General features: G+C 48.2%; 1 protein-coding gene across 1 annotated transcript; it reads left to right on the forward strand.

The window, feature by feature from the left end:
• The first annotated feature begins 185 nt into the window (after positions 1-185).
• Positions 186-14,748, forward strand: LOC110705695 (pentatricopeptide repeat-containing protein At3g53170-like). Its single transcript, XM_021883606.1, has 4 exons — positions 186-366; positions 12,465-12,841; positions 13,006-14,101; positions 14,220-14,748. Exons 2-4 carry the CDS (start codon positions 12,500-12,502, stop codon positions 14,240-14,242), a joined length of 1,461 nt encoding a protein of 486 aa, XP_021739298.1. The 5' UTR covers positions 186-366; positions 12,465-12,499; the 3' UTR covers positions 14,243-14,748.
• Positions 14,749-15,204: the final 456 nt, after the last annotated feature.

Here is a 15,204-nt window from a genome sequence, read left to right on the forward strand (position 1 = left end):
GTGCTTCTCTACAAAAGCGAAGCCGAGGACAGCCCACGGCCTAACACGCACAATAACATGTCATGTTGTGTCTACCTACCTCATGCCTATGTCACGTTATGGTTTGGCCCAGTCAGTGCCATGGTAAGACCGATTAGTGGATACTGAACCCGGATCCACCTACTGGTTTATTATCCTACTGCTAAACGACGCTTATCGTTCACCTCCTCCCTCTATCACCTCAACATTTAATTCCAGAGTTTGGTATCCATGGAATTAATTAAACCTCAACAGTGGTACCTACTGCACAATTTGGCTCAAATTTCATTGAATTTATGCTATGAAGATGAATTCTGAGGAAATTGCAGTGCACTTCCTATAATCAAGGTGAGTGAGGAAGATGACAATCTTAATTAACAGGTTATTAAAATCTTGTTTAGTTTCAATTTCTTGTAATCCTTGATTTATGATTGTTGGCTTCATATATACTTGTATTTGTTGAATTTGCTAAATTTGAATTTTTTGTCACTATATATCAATTCCTGTTGAATTGGAGTTGTTTCTGTTCTTCTGTTGAATTTTTCTTTGTTAATAAATTCAGGTGGTTTGTAATTTATAAATGAGCAATATATGCTCAAATATTTAGTGATCATAGTATAAAACTGAATTACCTAATGTTTGGGTCCAATTTAGTCCAATTGGGCCTGGTCACTGAATGATCCAATTAAAAGCCCAAGGTTAAGGTTCAACTCTCCAAATGTGCTAAAGTCAAAAATCAACATCCTCAAAGCCATGTCAAGGTCAGTCAACGGCCCAATCAGCTTGGCCCAGCCCAACTGACTTCCGGGCCCAATCCGCCTCCTTCATTAGCCAAGGTATAAAAGCCAACAATTTGGTCAATTCTTGGTAAGACAATAAAGCCTCAAGCAACTAAACTCTTGCACAGCTTTCTCTCTCTAATATACTGACTTAAGCATCGGAGGGGCCTTCCTCGGCGTCCCCCCCGAGGCTAGTTTACGTGTATTTGTTGTGCAGGAAACCCTCGGCTCCTGCGTCGTTCGGACCGAGACCAAGTTCCCTCAAGATAAAAGGATCTTCCGAGATTCGATTGTTTTCATCCGAAACAATTTGGCGCCGTCTGTGGGGAACGCTACTAAATTTCGCGTCAGTCATCAAACACTCCGGCAGTCGCCATGACTAAGAGTGGAAAGAGTTCCAAGAAGGCTAAGAAGGGAGGAGGCCGGATTACGGTGAGGGAACGCCAGCCGGTTTATCCCTCCCCGGAGCAAGCCTCTTCCGAATCGGAGGCCCCCATTTCTCCGGAAAGGGAAGCCTCAAGAGGTCCTAGCCTCCAGGAGGAGAACACCTCGCACCACACTCGGCAGCCGGGGCCATCCCCGAGACCGAGTGGCTCAGGAGCGAGGAACTCCCCGCCGCGCCATAGCGTGCAATCCAGGTCACATCCGCGGGAGACTCCTCCCTCCGGACCCTCCACCGAGGAAGTGGCCAGAGCAGTGGCCATCTGCATGGAGTTCCTTAAAGCTCAAGGGGCTCCAATCCAGATGCCTGATGATCACCAGCCGAGAAACCTGAAAAGGAGGATCGGTCAGGATGATGGTGGACAAGTTCCACCACATAGAGAGCTCGGCCAGAGGTGGCGAGGGGACACCCGAAACTCCAGTAAGGAGAGGAGGAGGAACCCTCAACCCTCTGACCACTCTGAAGCTCAGAATTCCATGGGGCCCTCCAAGGACCCGGAACTCGCCCGCCAAAGCGTTCACGAACGCTTGGGTTCGAGGGAGGTGAGTGTGCATAGCCGCCTCACCTTCCCAGAGGATACCGGGCCCCACCCAACCTTGTCTCAGCCGGGGACGAAAACCACTTCCACCTCTGAGAGAGGAGGGAGCGAGGTCCCTGAGGCCGGGTACAAGGGGAAGGCGGTCATGGTTCCATCGAACTCGCCCTTCCAGAAGTGGATTCTGGAAGAGCATGTGCCAACGGTCAAAATCCCGGCACATATTACTTACGATGGTACCTCAGATCCTAAGGATCACATTGCCTCTTACGAGGGGCACATGTATCTGAACCCGAGGTCTGAGGCTACCTGGTGTAAATACTTTCCTACGACCCTCAAAGGTGTTGCCCAATCCTGGATCACCAAAGGGCTCAAGGAAGGCTCCATAACCGGTTGGAACGACCTCTCCAACAAGTTCAAGAGCAAATTCTCTACGGCCAACCGCCGAGAGAAGACCACTGCAGAGCTAATGAGTCTGCAGCAGGCGGAGGACGAGAGCCTCCGCGACTATCTGACTCGCTTCAGCAACGAGTCATCCGGAATCACAAGCCTGGATCAAGGCCTGGCCGTGTTCGCGCTACGGAACGGCCTCCAAGCTGGAAAGTTCCTGGACTTCATGGTCATGCATCCCCCGCAGACCCTGGAGGAAGCCTTGGAAGCATCGGATAGGTTCATCCGAGCCGAGGAGTGGAACAGATCCAGGTCTCAGTCTCGTCCGAGAATTGAGAAGCCGAAAGGGCAGCAGCCCGAAGTCTCGGCGCAGAGGAAAGGGAAGGCTAAGGCCTCAGAACCGTCCTCTGCTGCCGAGCCGAAGAAGGAAAGACACTTTCCCTACACGGGAAGGTACGATTCATACACTCCACTCTCCCTTCCCCGTGCTAAGATTTTCAGCACGACGAAGGACGAGGGGAGATTCAAAAAACCTCGTCCGTTGCCTCCCTGGCATCAGACGAGGGGAAAGGACCAGTGGTGCGAGTTCCATGACTCACCCGGACATCGCACCGAGGACTGCGTCCAGCTGAAGGACCAGATTGAGGATCTGGTCCGCAAGGGGTACCTGAGCCAATACCTCGCGGACAGGCGCGAGGAGAAAAAAGCTGAAAAAGATTCTCGGCAGGACCTCAACTTCGCTCGGAAGAAGGATAAGGGACCTCAGGGCAAGGAGTCCCTCGACATCCTAGTTATTTCCGGGGGAATCTCGCGAGGCACAGCCAAACGCCAACTGAGGGGTCTAACCCATCAGATTCATCAGGCTGAGCTTCGGCAGTCCCAGTCACCGGCGCCGAACATCCTGTTCACAGCCGAAGACTGTGAGGGGGTGGTATACCCCCACGATGACCCACTAGTAATCATTCTGGGCATCGCCAACCGCAACGTCTGGCGGACCCTCGTCGACGGCGGTAGCGGGGCGAACATCCTCTTCCGAGGAGCGTTCGACCAGCTGAGGATGGGAGCCGAGCACCTGGCCCCCGCACCCTACCCGGTGTCTGGATTCAACGGCTCTTCCTCGTATCCTGACGGGAAGATTACACTTCCTGTCACCATCGGCGAAGGCCGAGCAGCTAGGAATATCATGGCCGAATTTTTGGTCGTAGATGCTCCATCTGCATACAACGTGATCATGGGGAGACCCCTCATTCACGGCATTCAAGGAGTCGTCTCCACGTATCATCAAATCATGATATACGTTTCAGACGAGGGACGCTCCGAGAAAATAAAGGGCAGTCAAAAAGAAGCCCGCCGATGCAATCACCTCAAGCCATCCACGTCTCGCCGAGGCGACCGTGGCGATGGGGAGGAAAAGCACCGGGACCGAAACGCCAAAAAGCCGAGAGGCTCAGACGTTTCGGCTAATGAAGCCCCAGACAACGAGAAATCTGATGGGGGCCAAAAGGCTGACTCCGCCTCAGAGCCGAACGACTCTGATGGCCAGCCGCGGTCAGGAAAGTCTGCTAATATTGATAGCAGGCCGGAATTCGAGGAATCCAACTCTAAGAGCATGGAGACGGATGACCTGACCGAGTCAATAGAACTGACCGTAGGAGATCCGAACAGATGTGTTAGCATCGGGTCGTCACTGGAGCCAAACACCCGTGCGGCACTCGTCCAACTCCTACGGGCCAGTGGAGACGTGTTCGCCTTCTCAGCCGCAGAAATGCCCGGGATTGATCCGGACTTCGTCTCCCATAGGCTTAATGTCGACCCCTCCAGTCGACCCATTAAGCAGAAAAAGCGGAACTACTCCGCCGAAAAGAACCAGAACATCGCAGCTGAGGTCGATAAGCTCCTAGATGCTGGGTTCATTGAACCCTGTCAGTATCCGGAGTGGCTGGCCAATGTTGTAATGGTTCAGAAGGCAAATGGTAACTGGAGGATGTGCGTTGACTTCACGGACCTGAATAGGGCATGTCCCAAGGACTCCTATCCGCTGCCGAGGATCGACCAACTGGTCGACTCGACAAGCGGGCATGCTCTGCTCAGTTTCATGGACGCATTCTCGGGATACCATCAGATCTTCATGCACCCCGAGGACCGAGCTAAAACAGCGTTCATAACAAGTTCCGGGTTGTACAATTACAGAATGATGCCCTTCGGATTGAAAAATGCGGGGGCAACATATCAGAGGCTGGTTGATCAGGTTTTCGCCGAGCAAAAAGGCCGAAACATGGAGGTTTATGTTGACGACTCAATCGTCAAAAGCATAAAAGAAAAAGATCATGTCACGGACCTAGCCGAAACCTTCGCCACCCTCAGAAAATACAAAATGAAGCTGAATCCGAAGAAATGTGTCTTCGGCGTGAAGTCAGGCAAGTTCCTCGGCTTCATGGTCAGCAAGAGGGGGATTGATGCAAACCCCGCCAAAGTACAAGCTGCTTTAGACCTCCCCGAGCCGAAGACAAAAAGGGATATTCAGCGTCTAGCCGGGAGAATGGCTGCCTTGTCCAGGTTCATCTCACGAGCCTCAGACAAAGGGCTCCCTTTCTTCAAGGCGCTGAAGCTCCAAAATTCAAAAGGCATTGAATGGGGAGACGAACAAAAGTCAGCCTTTCAGCAGCTCCGTGAACACCTGGCTCAACTCCCAACACTGGCAAGGCCAGTCGTAGGAGACATCCTATACTTATACGTGGCGGTCAGTCCAGCCACGGTAAGCGCGGTGCTGCTAAGGGAAGAAGAAAAAGTTCAACAGCCGATCTATTTCGTCAGCCACACCCTGACGGATGCCGAGACGCGCTACCCATTGTTAGAAAAAGTGGCTTATGCAGTGGTGGTGGCTGCTCGGAAGTTGCGACCCTATTTTGATTCTCATCAAATAGCGGTTCTAACTGATCAGCCGTTAGAGAAAGTCCTCGGCAAGGTTGAAAAATCCGGTAGACTAGCAAAGTGGGCTTTCGAGCTCACCGAGTTCAGTATCGGTTATCAGCCGAGAACAGCCATCAAGGCGCAAGCCTTGGCAGACTTCTTGGCCGAGTGCTCCTATCAGGAGACTCTGGATGCAAGGAGGAAAATCTGGACCGTCTTCACGGATGGGTCCTCCACCGTGAACGGTTCGGGGGCAGGGGTCGTCATTACCTCTCCCGAAGGCAAAACCTTCGAGTATGCACTAAAATTTTCATTCAAAGCCTCTAACAACGAGGCCGAATATGAAGCAGCCATTGCTGGCTTAGACCTGTGCATATCGTTGGAAGCCGAGCATGTCTACCTCAAGACAGATTCTCAGCTGGTCGCCAATCAGATCCGGGGGGAGTATGAGGCTAAAGAGCCTTCAATGGCAGCTTACCTCACAAGGATCAAATCGACAATTGCGAAGCTGAGATCTTTCGAAGTAGAGCTGATCCCAAGGGGTCAAAATGCTCAAGCGGACGCACTCTCCAAACTTGCAAGCTCAACTCTGACTGAGTTAAGCCGTTCTGTCTATGTGGAGGTGCGCCGAGAAAAGAGTGTAGCCGAAGCAATATCAATCTGCTGCGCTGCACTCGAGCCGAGCTGGATGGATGACATCCTGGCTTATAAACTCAGGGACGAGCTCCCCGAGGATAGGAATTCGGCCTCCAAGATAAAGCGGATCAGTTCACGATTCCTCGTCTTCGGCGGCCAACTCCTCAGAAAATCCTTCTCCGCTCCATTATTGAAATGCGTGGGTCCAACGGATGCCGACTATATTCTCCGAGAGATTCACCTCGGCATCTGCGGAAACCACATAGGAGGGAGAACCTTAGCCCACAAAGCTCTCAGGGCAGGGTATTTTTGGCCTACAATGATCTCGGATGCAAAGAACATGGTCAGAAAATGCGAGAAATGCCAAAAATTTGCACCGATAATCCATCGGCCATGCCTAGATCTCCAGCCAATTCTTAATCCTCTTCCATTTGCACAATGGGGGTTGGATATTCTGGGACCCTTTCCCGAGGCCCCATACAAAAGAAAGTGGCTGATAGTCGGAATCGACTATTTCAGCAAATGGATTGAAGCGGAAGCTGCTTCAAGCATATCTGAGCAAACTGTCAGACAGTTCATCTGGCAGAACATAATAACTCGGTTCGGCATCCCAAAAGTTTTTGTGTTCGACCACGGCAGACAGTTTGACAACCTGCCCTTGCGCCGATACACTGATCAATTCGGGATAAAATTGGCTTACTCCGCGGTTGCCACCCTCAGAGTAATGGCCAAGCCGAAGCCGCAAATAAACAGATCCTTAACGCTCTCAGAAAAAGAGTAGAGGATCAAAAGTCCAAGTGGGTAGAGGAACTTCCGGGAACCCTCTGGTCACTCCGGACAACCGAGAAGGAGGCAACGGGGCATTCACCTTTTCAGCTGGTGTATGGATCCGAAGCAGTGCTTCCAGTGGAAGTGGGCTCAGAAAGCCTACGAGTGAATCTCTTCTCAGCCGAGGAAAATGAGCAGCTCATGAAAGAGTCCCTCGACTTCCTTGACGAGATTAGAGATCTAGCCCGAGAAAGGATGGCTGCACACAAGCTCAGAATGAGCAAGTCCTACAACCGAAGAGTCTATCAACGACCTCTCAGAGTTGGGGATTTAGTTCTGAGGAATGCTGCAGCTGTTCAAAAAAGTCGCATTCATGGCAAACTCTCAGCATCTTGGGAGGGACCTTATGAAATTTATCAAGAGCTTCAGCCCGGTACCTTCAGACTCAAACAAATGGATGGCACCGAGCTGAAAAACCATTGGAATGCCGATGTGCTCAAAAAATACTATGTGTAAATCCTTCGGATAGTACAATCTATTCTTTATGCTTTCTACGGTTTTTCAAAAATTCAAGGTTTCATTCGGCGCTGTCCGGGGTATTGCATAATGATGCCTTGTACCTCGGCAAGCCGTAAAACCTGCCAAAAAAGGATACAAGCCCGAAGTATTGCATAGTGATGCCTTGTACTTCGGAGAAGCTGTTCCTTTGGGCAAAAAGGCCATAGACTTATCCGAAACATAGCCTAAAAAATAGGAACTGATAAAGCCCCGAAGTATTGCATAGTGATGCCTTGTACTTCGGATGAATCAGTTCCGGGTGGTAGTTGCAACTCTGAAGTATTGCATGATGATGCCTCGTACTTCAGATAAACTGCTGCCCCGGCATGGTGTTTCGGATAGTTGTTCCCTTGGATGAATTGAAGAAAGTGTCACAAGAGTACCATCTCTAGAGTGAAAACTCTCAGGTGGGAAATCAGTACTTTAAAAACAGATGTAGAAAATAAAGCAAAGTGTTCAAAGATCCTCGGCTTAGCCGAGAAAAATTATCAGCCATTCCAGAATTCAGAAGACCTCATCTTCAGATTTCTGGGGGGGCAGAGGGAAATAGAGAAATGGCACAACTGATCTAATACCCTTCAGCTCAGCCGAAGTTTGATACTTATGTCAGTTTTTTCACAAGTTGAAAACATCCGAGTACAAACGGCAAAAAGAAGTCTCAGCAGAAATGATTCTCGCTAGCCGAAGTTCTGCACTTAGCAAATATTTGAAAGATCATTCAAAGAAAGCAGTAAAGTGCGAAGACTGGTAAAGCGAAGAGAAAAAAATACACGAGAAAGCTGAGAAAGTGAACTTCTTTGAAATAAAAATGTTGAATTACAAAAATAGTCGGCAGCCGCCCACAAGCGGAAAGTAACAGCTGCCGAAATACGTACAGGCAAAATAAAAATATAATAAGCTGTTGTACGATAAGGCAAGCTGAAGCAAAAAAAAAACAAAAGGCAAAAATTCAGAAAGCGGCAAGTCTAAAGTTGAGCGCATGATGAACCGCAAGATTCTGAAGACGACTGCCCGAGTTCCTATGCTTCAGCCTGAGGATCAGACTGATCAGCTTCATTGGGCCCAATGGTGGTCTCAGCTCCAGCAGCAGAAGAGGCGGGCTTTGCACTTTGCCGAGCCTCCCTTTCCCTCTGCTCAGCTTCCAACTCCAGTCTTTCAGCTTCCTCTTCGGCTTCCTCAGCCTTAAGAATTTCAGCTTCAGCTGGAGTTGCATACTTCATGTGAGGGTCTTCGGGATTCTGGACCCACTCAGCACATTTAGACCAGTCAAGCTTCGGCTCAGCATGAAGGCAGAGTCTTCGGCATACTCGGAATCCGTTTCTGAAACCCATCTCATATTCCTCTTGGGTGTAAACACGGACTTTGAGTAAAGCCTCAGCATCAGCCAGCTTCTTCTGGGTCTCCTCCAAGTCCTCCTTGGATTTCTTCAGCTGTTCAGCGACTTTGGAGGAGGACCCCTTCAGCTCATTCAGCTCTTGCTGAATTTGGAAAGCCTTTGTCTGAGCTTGGGCCACTTCAACTTTCTGGATCAGCAGTTGATCCTCAGCCTCTTGGAATTTAGCTCTTTGAGCTTCAGCAGCAGCAGCAGCCTCTGAGAGTTGGACGTCTTTGGCCAAGAGCAACTCTTCAGCAGCCATTCGGCTGGCTTCAAGAGCCTCTAGACGCTGCTGCACTTCAGCTTGTGCAGCAGTTCCTTCTTGAATTCGGCTCTCAATAGCAGCCTTGAATTTGGAGACGTCCACTCCCAGGTGCTCTTGGAGGAATTTTTCCCCTTCCATCAGTGGGGGAAAAACCTCCATCTCCATAGCATCACAGAAGGTTTTCAGAGCTTCGGCAGCTTTTTTACCGTACTCCTCAACCTCCTGCTGCTTCTCTTCAGCTGCTGCTTGCTTCAGCTTAGCAAGCTTAACTTCCTCTTCAGCCACCTTCCTTTCGTGCACAGCAGCGTCTACCCTATCTTGTAGGGTATCAATCAGCTCTACAGTGAGAGTCTGATTGTGCACGAACTGAAAACAGGGGCACAAGTTAAAAAAGTAAAAAATAATAGCTGAAAGGTTGAGTTCAGAAAGAAATCAAGGCAAGGAGAATTACCTGCATCATCAGCAGTTGGTTGGACCTGGCAGGGTCAGGAACTGATCTGCTGGATTCGCCCATCCCAGCAGTGGCCTTCAGCGACCAAATCCTTGCCCTATCTACTTCGGACAGGCCAGCAAAATCGCCGAAGTAGGCTGCAGCACCTTCTCGGTTCTGACCCCATATGAGGTCCCAGATGTGGTCTGGGACTGGAATTCGGGGGGCCGAGAAACCCATTTCTCCAGACTGCAGCGTCTGGAAGGAAGGGAAGGATGACGATGGAGCCTCTTTACCTTTGGGTGGCTCAACGTCCTCCTCCTTCTCAGAAGAGTCAATTATTGTGACCTCTTCTTCTTCAGGTGTGAGGACGAAGGCCCCAACCTCTCTGGCAATGTCCGCCGTGAAACCCTCAGCACTGGGCATCACGGCGTCTCCATCCTTGTCCTCGGCGGCACTCTCTCGAGCTTCTTCCAGAACCTCTCCCTTAGGTTTGGGAGTTCTCTGATCCACCTCCATCTCGGGGGGTGGCAGAGAGGCCCTTGGGGGTGATTGAGGCGGTGGCCGGGGAACCCTCGGCGATCCATTGCCTTCCTCGGGTTCCCTTATTTCAACGCCGATGGTCATCGGCCTCCGCTGAAAGTCATGCGGGCCGATGATGGCCATTCTTCGGCGCCTCTTCTGAAGCGGCTGCTCGTCCATACCCGAGTCTGAAGACTCTTCTTGTACTTGGTCTTCGGGACGAACAGGGGCTTTCCCTTCCCTGTGTCTGCTGCTCTCTTCAGACTGTAAAGGGCAGGCAGGGGGAAGAATGTGAGTAAAATAAAAAAAAGAAGAAGAAAGACAAAGTTAAGTCTAAAGGCTCACCGAGGTCTTCAGCAAAGCCTCGTCTTCTTCAGCTGCCCTAGCCGCAGCTTCTTCAGCAACTCTGGAGGACCCTTCTCCACCTTCACAAGCTTCAATAACCCGTGCAACCTCTTCGGCTGTACGGGCAGCTTCAGCTTCTTCTTCCAGCAGCTGAAACAAGGGATCTCTCTTCTTCCACCAAGGCTTCTGCCTCTGATACAGAGCAACAGCCTCAATTTGGAAGTGGGAAGAGTCTAGGTGAACCTCTCGGCGCCTTGGTTCAGTGATAGGGGGAGCCCGATCAGTTACGACTCGTTCTCGGTTGACGCCAAGGCGAGCGTAATCAATGCCGATGTTGGTCTCGTCCCGTTCTGAAAAAGAAAAGGGGAGAAGTCAATTCAGTTAGTTCGGCACATCACAAGAAAGCAAAATGAAAGAAGAAAAGAGATAATTAAAAGGCCTCGGCCCCAGCCGAAGAAGATTACCATCCCTAAACTTTCGGCTGAGGCCGACAGCTGCCAGCATATTCTCTTGGAAAACATAGTGCGTATCGGGGAGCCAAGTCTCCGGGATATGCTGCATTCGGCCGCTGCCTCCCCGGTTCGGCAGCTTGCCGAAGATGTTCTGCTGATTAAGGTTCGGGTCTGGCCCGCTATCTTCGGGAGGACCTAAACTTCCCATATCAGGATCCGGCTCGGCAAGATACCGGGGAGCGCTGAAAACGTAAGGGTGGCTCGGCTCCGTGGGTGCCCTAACCCAAATCCATTGACCTCTCCAGTCCTTGTCTGAAGAGTCGTTCGGCCACATGGTTAGGAACGGGGGCCGAGACTCAATCCGATACCACCCAGAGCCATGGCATCCGTGCCCACTTTGAATGTTTGGCACTAGCCGATGGAGCCTTTTGAAGCAATGCAGGTTCGGCACGTACCTGAAGAATTTGCAGACCCATAAGTACGTCATTACCCTTCGGATGCTGGTGGGGGTCAGCTGGCACAGGGAAATGTTGTAATGGATCAGCAAGTCTCGGACGAAAACGTCCAAAGGGAACCTCAGCCCATACTGAAGCTGTCTCGTGTACACCCCCACATACCCCGGGGGTGGACGATGGATTCTATCGGATGCTGAGGGCATTCGGCACCAATATCCATCAGCTTCAAAAATGCCGTAGTGCAACTCAATTTGCTCGGCAAATCGATATTGATCGGCGTTCTCTACCCACCATGAGTAGGGGCGGTTCTTTATCATGGCCGAAGCGACTTCGGCATCCTCCCACTCTGAAAACCCTGGGAGGATATCCCAAAGGACAGCGGGAATTTCATCGTCCCGTCCAGAAGCACTCGGCTCATCCGTTCTCTGAGGAGGAGCCGAAGAAATGGGAGTCGCCCTAACCCCTTCAGCAGGGTCAGACTCTGTCCTTCGTCCATTCCAGGTCCCAATCCTGTCCCTGGGATCGGGGATTAGCCTTGCTCTTCTTGGAGCACGGGCTCCACCTCTAACTCCCCTCACCATTGACGAATTTCGAAGGAAAAAGTCGAAAAAGGGGAAAGAGTGCAAAGTCGAAGAAAGATGAAATAAAATCAAAGGAATTTACCTTGATCTGAAGCAAAAGCCGCCGATTTACGAATTGGTAGTGACAAGTCTCAGCTTCTAAGCTTAATGCTCGGGGAATTTGCGAAGTTTTGATGCGGGCTCTTGAGCGTTCTTGAGAATTCTGGGTTTGTGTTGATGAATGAGTGGGGAGAGAAGACGCGCCTCTATTTATATCTCCAGAAATGGGAATTCAAGGAGTCTGCGTTTCAATTTCTCTCAAGCACCCCACTAAGTAACCGTTAAACACACGACCTTGCAGTTAAATCGCCCACTACCCGTCCAACTTCCGCAATTATCCACATTAACTGTTGTTATCTCATTAATCATGGGTTAATTACGGTTTAAATTCACATTTTTGGATTAACAAATCATTCACTTCCCTCCTTTTCTGATTAAATCAAACCCGACCCGTCATCCTTCCAAATCGGGTCTGGGGGGCAAGTTGTTTGGGTCCAATTTAGTCCAATTGGGCCTGGTCACTGAATGATCCAATTAAAAGCCCAAGGTTAAGGTTCAACTCTCCAAATGTGCTAAAGTCAAAAATCAACATCCTCAAAGCCATGTCAAGGTCAGTCAACGGCCCAATCAGCTTGGCCCAGCCCAACTGACTTCCGGGCCCAATCCGCCTCCTTCATTAGCCAAGGTATAAAAGCCAACAATTTGGTCAATTCTTGGTAAGACAATAAAGCCTCAAGCAACTAAACTCTTGCACAGCTTTCTCTCTCTAATATACTGACTTAAGCATCGGAGGGGCCTTCCTCGGCGTCCCCCCCGAGGCTAGTTTACGTGTATTTGTTGTGCAGGAAACCCTCGGCTCCTGCGTCGTTCGGACCGAGACCAAGTTCCCTCAAGATAAAAGGATCTTCCGAGATTCGATTGTTTTCATCCGAAACACCTAATTTACAAAATTAAACTCTTGCAGTTAACTAACGCGCGTTCAACCCATCAATCAGTATAATGGATAATATAGTACTTGTAGATTCACTCAATCTCAACTGGTTGTCATCCTCGTTTATGCCTTCTACCTGTTTGAAGAAATGCTTCAATGAAAAAAAACCAGGAATAGGAAAAAACCCATCTGGGTTTCGTGTTGCGGCAAAGAAGACCAGTGTAGTGGTGTCAAAGGGGCTTCAGAAGCGCCAGAAAAAGGAATTATCAAAGATGTTGTGGACTGAGGCAGCCATTAAAGCCATTGAGAGTAAAGCCGGGTCGAAAAAGTATAAGAATTTGTGGCCAAAAGCTGTCTTGGAGGCTTTAGATGATGCTATTCAGCTGAACAATTGGGAGTCTGCTCTCAAGGTCAGTTGGTGTTTTCTTGGTTATTCTTGCTTTGCTGTATTTCGAGTATTATGCAGCTATTAAGGAATTTAGCACTTAGTAAAGGACCAACCTAACTCATCCTTATGTACTCTATCTAATTATATGTTTTCTGCAAATCATGTCTAACAAAGACACTATCCTAGATATTTGGCTTGCTTCGCAAACAGCATTGGTATAAACCAAGATGTCAAACATACACAAAGCTTTTGATGATGCTCGGAAAATGTAGGAAGGCGGAGCAAGCTGGTTTGCTTTTTGAGGTGATGTTGTCTGATGGGCTTCAGCCTACTGTTGATGTTTTCAGTGCATTGGTAAATGCTTATGGAATGTGTGGCCTTTTTGACCAAGCATTTTCAACCATTGATGACATGAAATCTGTGTACGACTGTAAACCTAATGTTTATACATATACAATACTACTAAGCTGCTGCATTAAGCATCACCGTCTTGATCTTGTTAGTCAGATTCTTGCCGAGATGACTTATTTGGGAATAGAATGCAGTTCAATTACATATAACACTGTAATAGATGGTTATGGAAAGGCTGAAATGTTTGAAATGATGGAGAACGTATTATCTGACATGATTGATAGTGGTACATGCCATCCAGATGTTTTCACAATGAACTCTTTCATTTCAGCTTATGGGAATTGTGGGCAAATAGAGAAGATGGAGAGGTCGTATGAAGAGTTTCAGTTAATGGGGATAAGCCCAGATGTGAGGACCTTTAACATCTTAATAAGGTCGTATGGGAGAGCAGGCATGTATCAGAAAATGGAGTCTGTTCTGGACTTCATGAAAAATAGGTTCTTCTCCTCGACTGTCGTGACTCTCAATACAGTGATAGATATATATGGACGAGCTGGTGATATCGAGAAGATGGATAAATTTTTCCTAAAAATGAAGCATCAAGGGATGAAGCCTAACACCATTACTTATTGCTCACTTGTTAATGCTTATAGTAAAGCTGGAAAGCTGTTCAAAGTGGATTCAATTCTTAGGCAAGTTGAGAACTCCAATGCAGTTTTGGACACTCCATTTTTTAATTGTGTCATCAGTGCTTATGGAAGGGCTGGTAATGTTGATAAAATGAGTGAGGTATTCTCGGAAATGATTGAGAAAAACTATGATCCAGATTATGTAACCTTTGCTACTATGGTACAAGCTTACAATGCTAAGGGGATGAGTGAAGCTGCAGAACATTTTGAGGCAAAGATGTTGTCGTTACAAACCTGTTCAGGTCTGTCTTTATCTTTATATTTAAATCATTTGGGCCATGCCATATATGAAGTACACTGTATGATCTTACCTTTTGACAGAAATTTCTTGAATTGAGATTCACTTTCTATTGATTTCAGGACCTAAGCTGCTTGGGTGCTAGTTCATTTTTCTGTGCTACTACCTTGTGATAATGACCAACTATCACTGCAAGAAATGAAAGATTGGAGGCCTATGTGACAGCTAGCTGTTGTTGATATAGTTATGGTAAAATTCTCCTTGTTTCAGTTTTTTTGCCATAGCTAATATGAGTAGTAATATAGTATGCTCTGTGTTTATTACTTGTGTTAAAGAATTTTAATGGAAGCAACAAGCTTCGCGAATGACTTTTAGTGCCTTAACAATTTTTCTATCCCTATATTTCGCCAAAACATTTCTTTGACCTTCAACTTCACCATTCTGTTTCCTCCCTCACCAACCAACCTTTCATCGTTTTTGCTGCTATGAAAGGTTGCCGAAAATGCCTTAACTTGTTAGATCTTGATTCACCTGACTCTCCGGCTTGCTATATTGCAATTCCCAAAACTTTTGTGGTTATGTAATAGATTAAGGAACAGCAATTGTAAAATAAGGAATTCAAGTAATAAAGATGGAAGCTTTTGGTTTTGATTGATTTCTAGCAAAGTAACAAGACAGTGGCTTTAGGCCACAACTCTCTCAAGGCAACTTTAGGTTGCTAATCTCTCAAAGTGTTTCTTACATTTCTCACATAAGTACGTAACTACTACTGAATAAATTAGCCTCTTATATACCAAGGCACTACTACAAAATAACCTAGCTTCCAATTAAGGTGTTTGTCCTGTACTACTGCAATACAGAACATCAGAGGACAAGGTGCCACTCCCCCATAGTGGAAAATTAATGAGGCTCGTCTTCTTCTGCCCTGTCATTGTTGCCGTTGGCTGCTTTCTCTGCTTTCCCTCTTCTTGTGTAGACCTTGAGTGCAGGCTGTGGTTGGTTCATCACAGGTTACGATAGTTATTATGGCAGTCTCAGGTGTTTAGAGTTCGTTGGTTCTTGCAATGGTTTGATTTGCCTTAAGTCCTCTTATTTGATTAAGCGTAA

This window comes from Chenopodium quinoa, unplaced genomic scaffold (genome assembly GCF_001683475.1).
Source record: "Chenopodium quinoa cultivar QQ74 unplaced genomic scaffold, ASM168347v1, whole genome shotgun sequence".
Classification (NCBI taxonomy): Eukaryota; Viridiplantae; Streptophyta; class Magnoliopsida; order Caryophyllales; family Amaranthaceae; genus Chenopodium; species Chenopodium quinoa.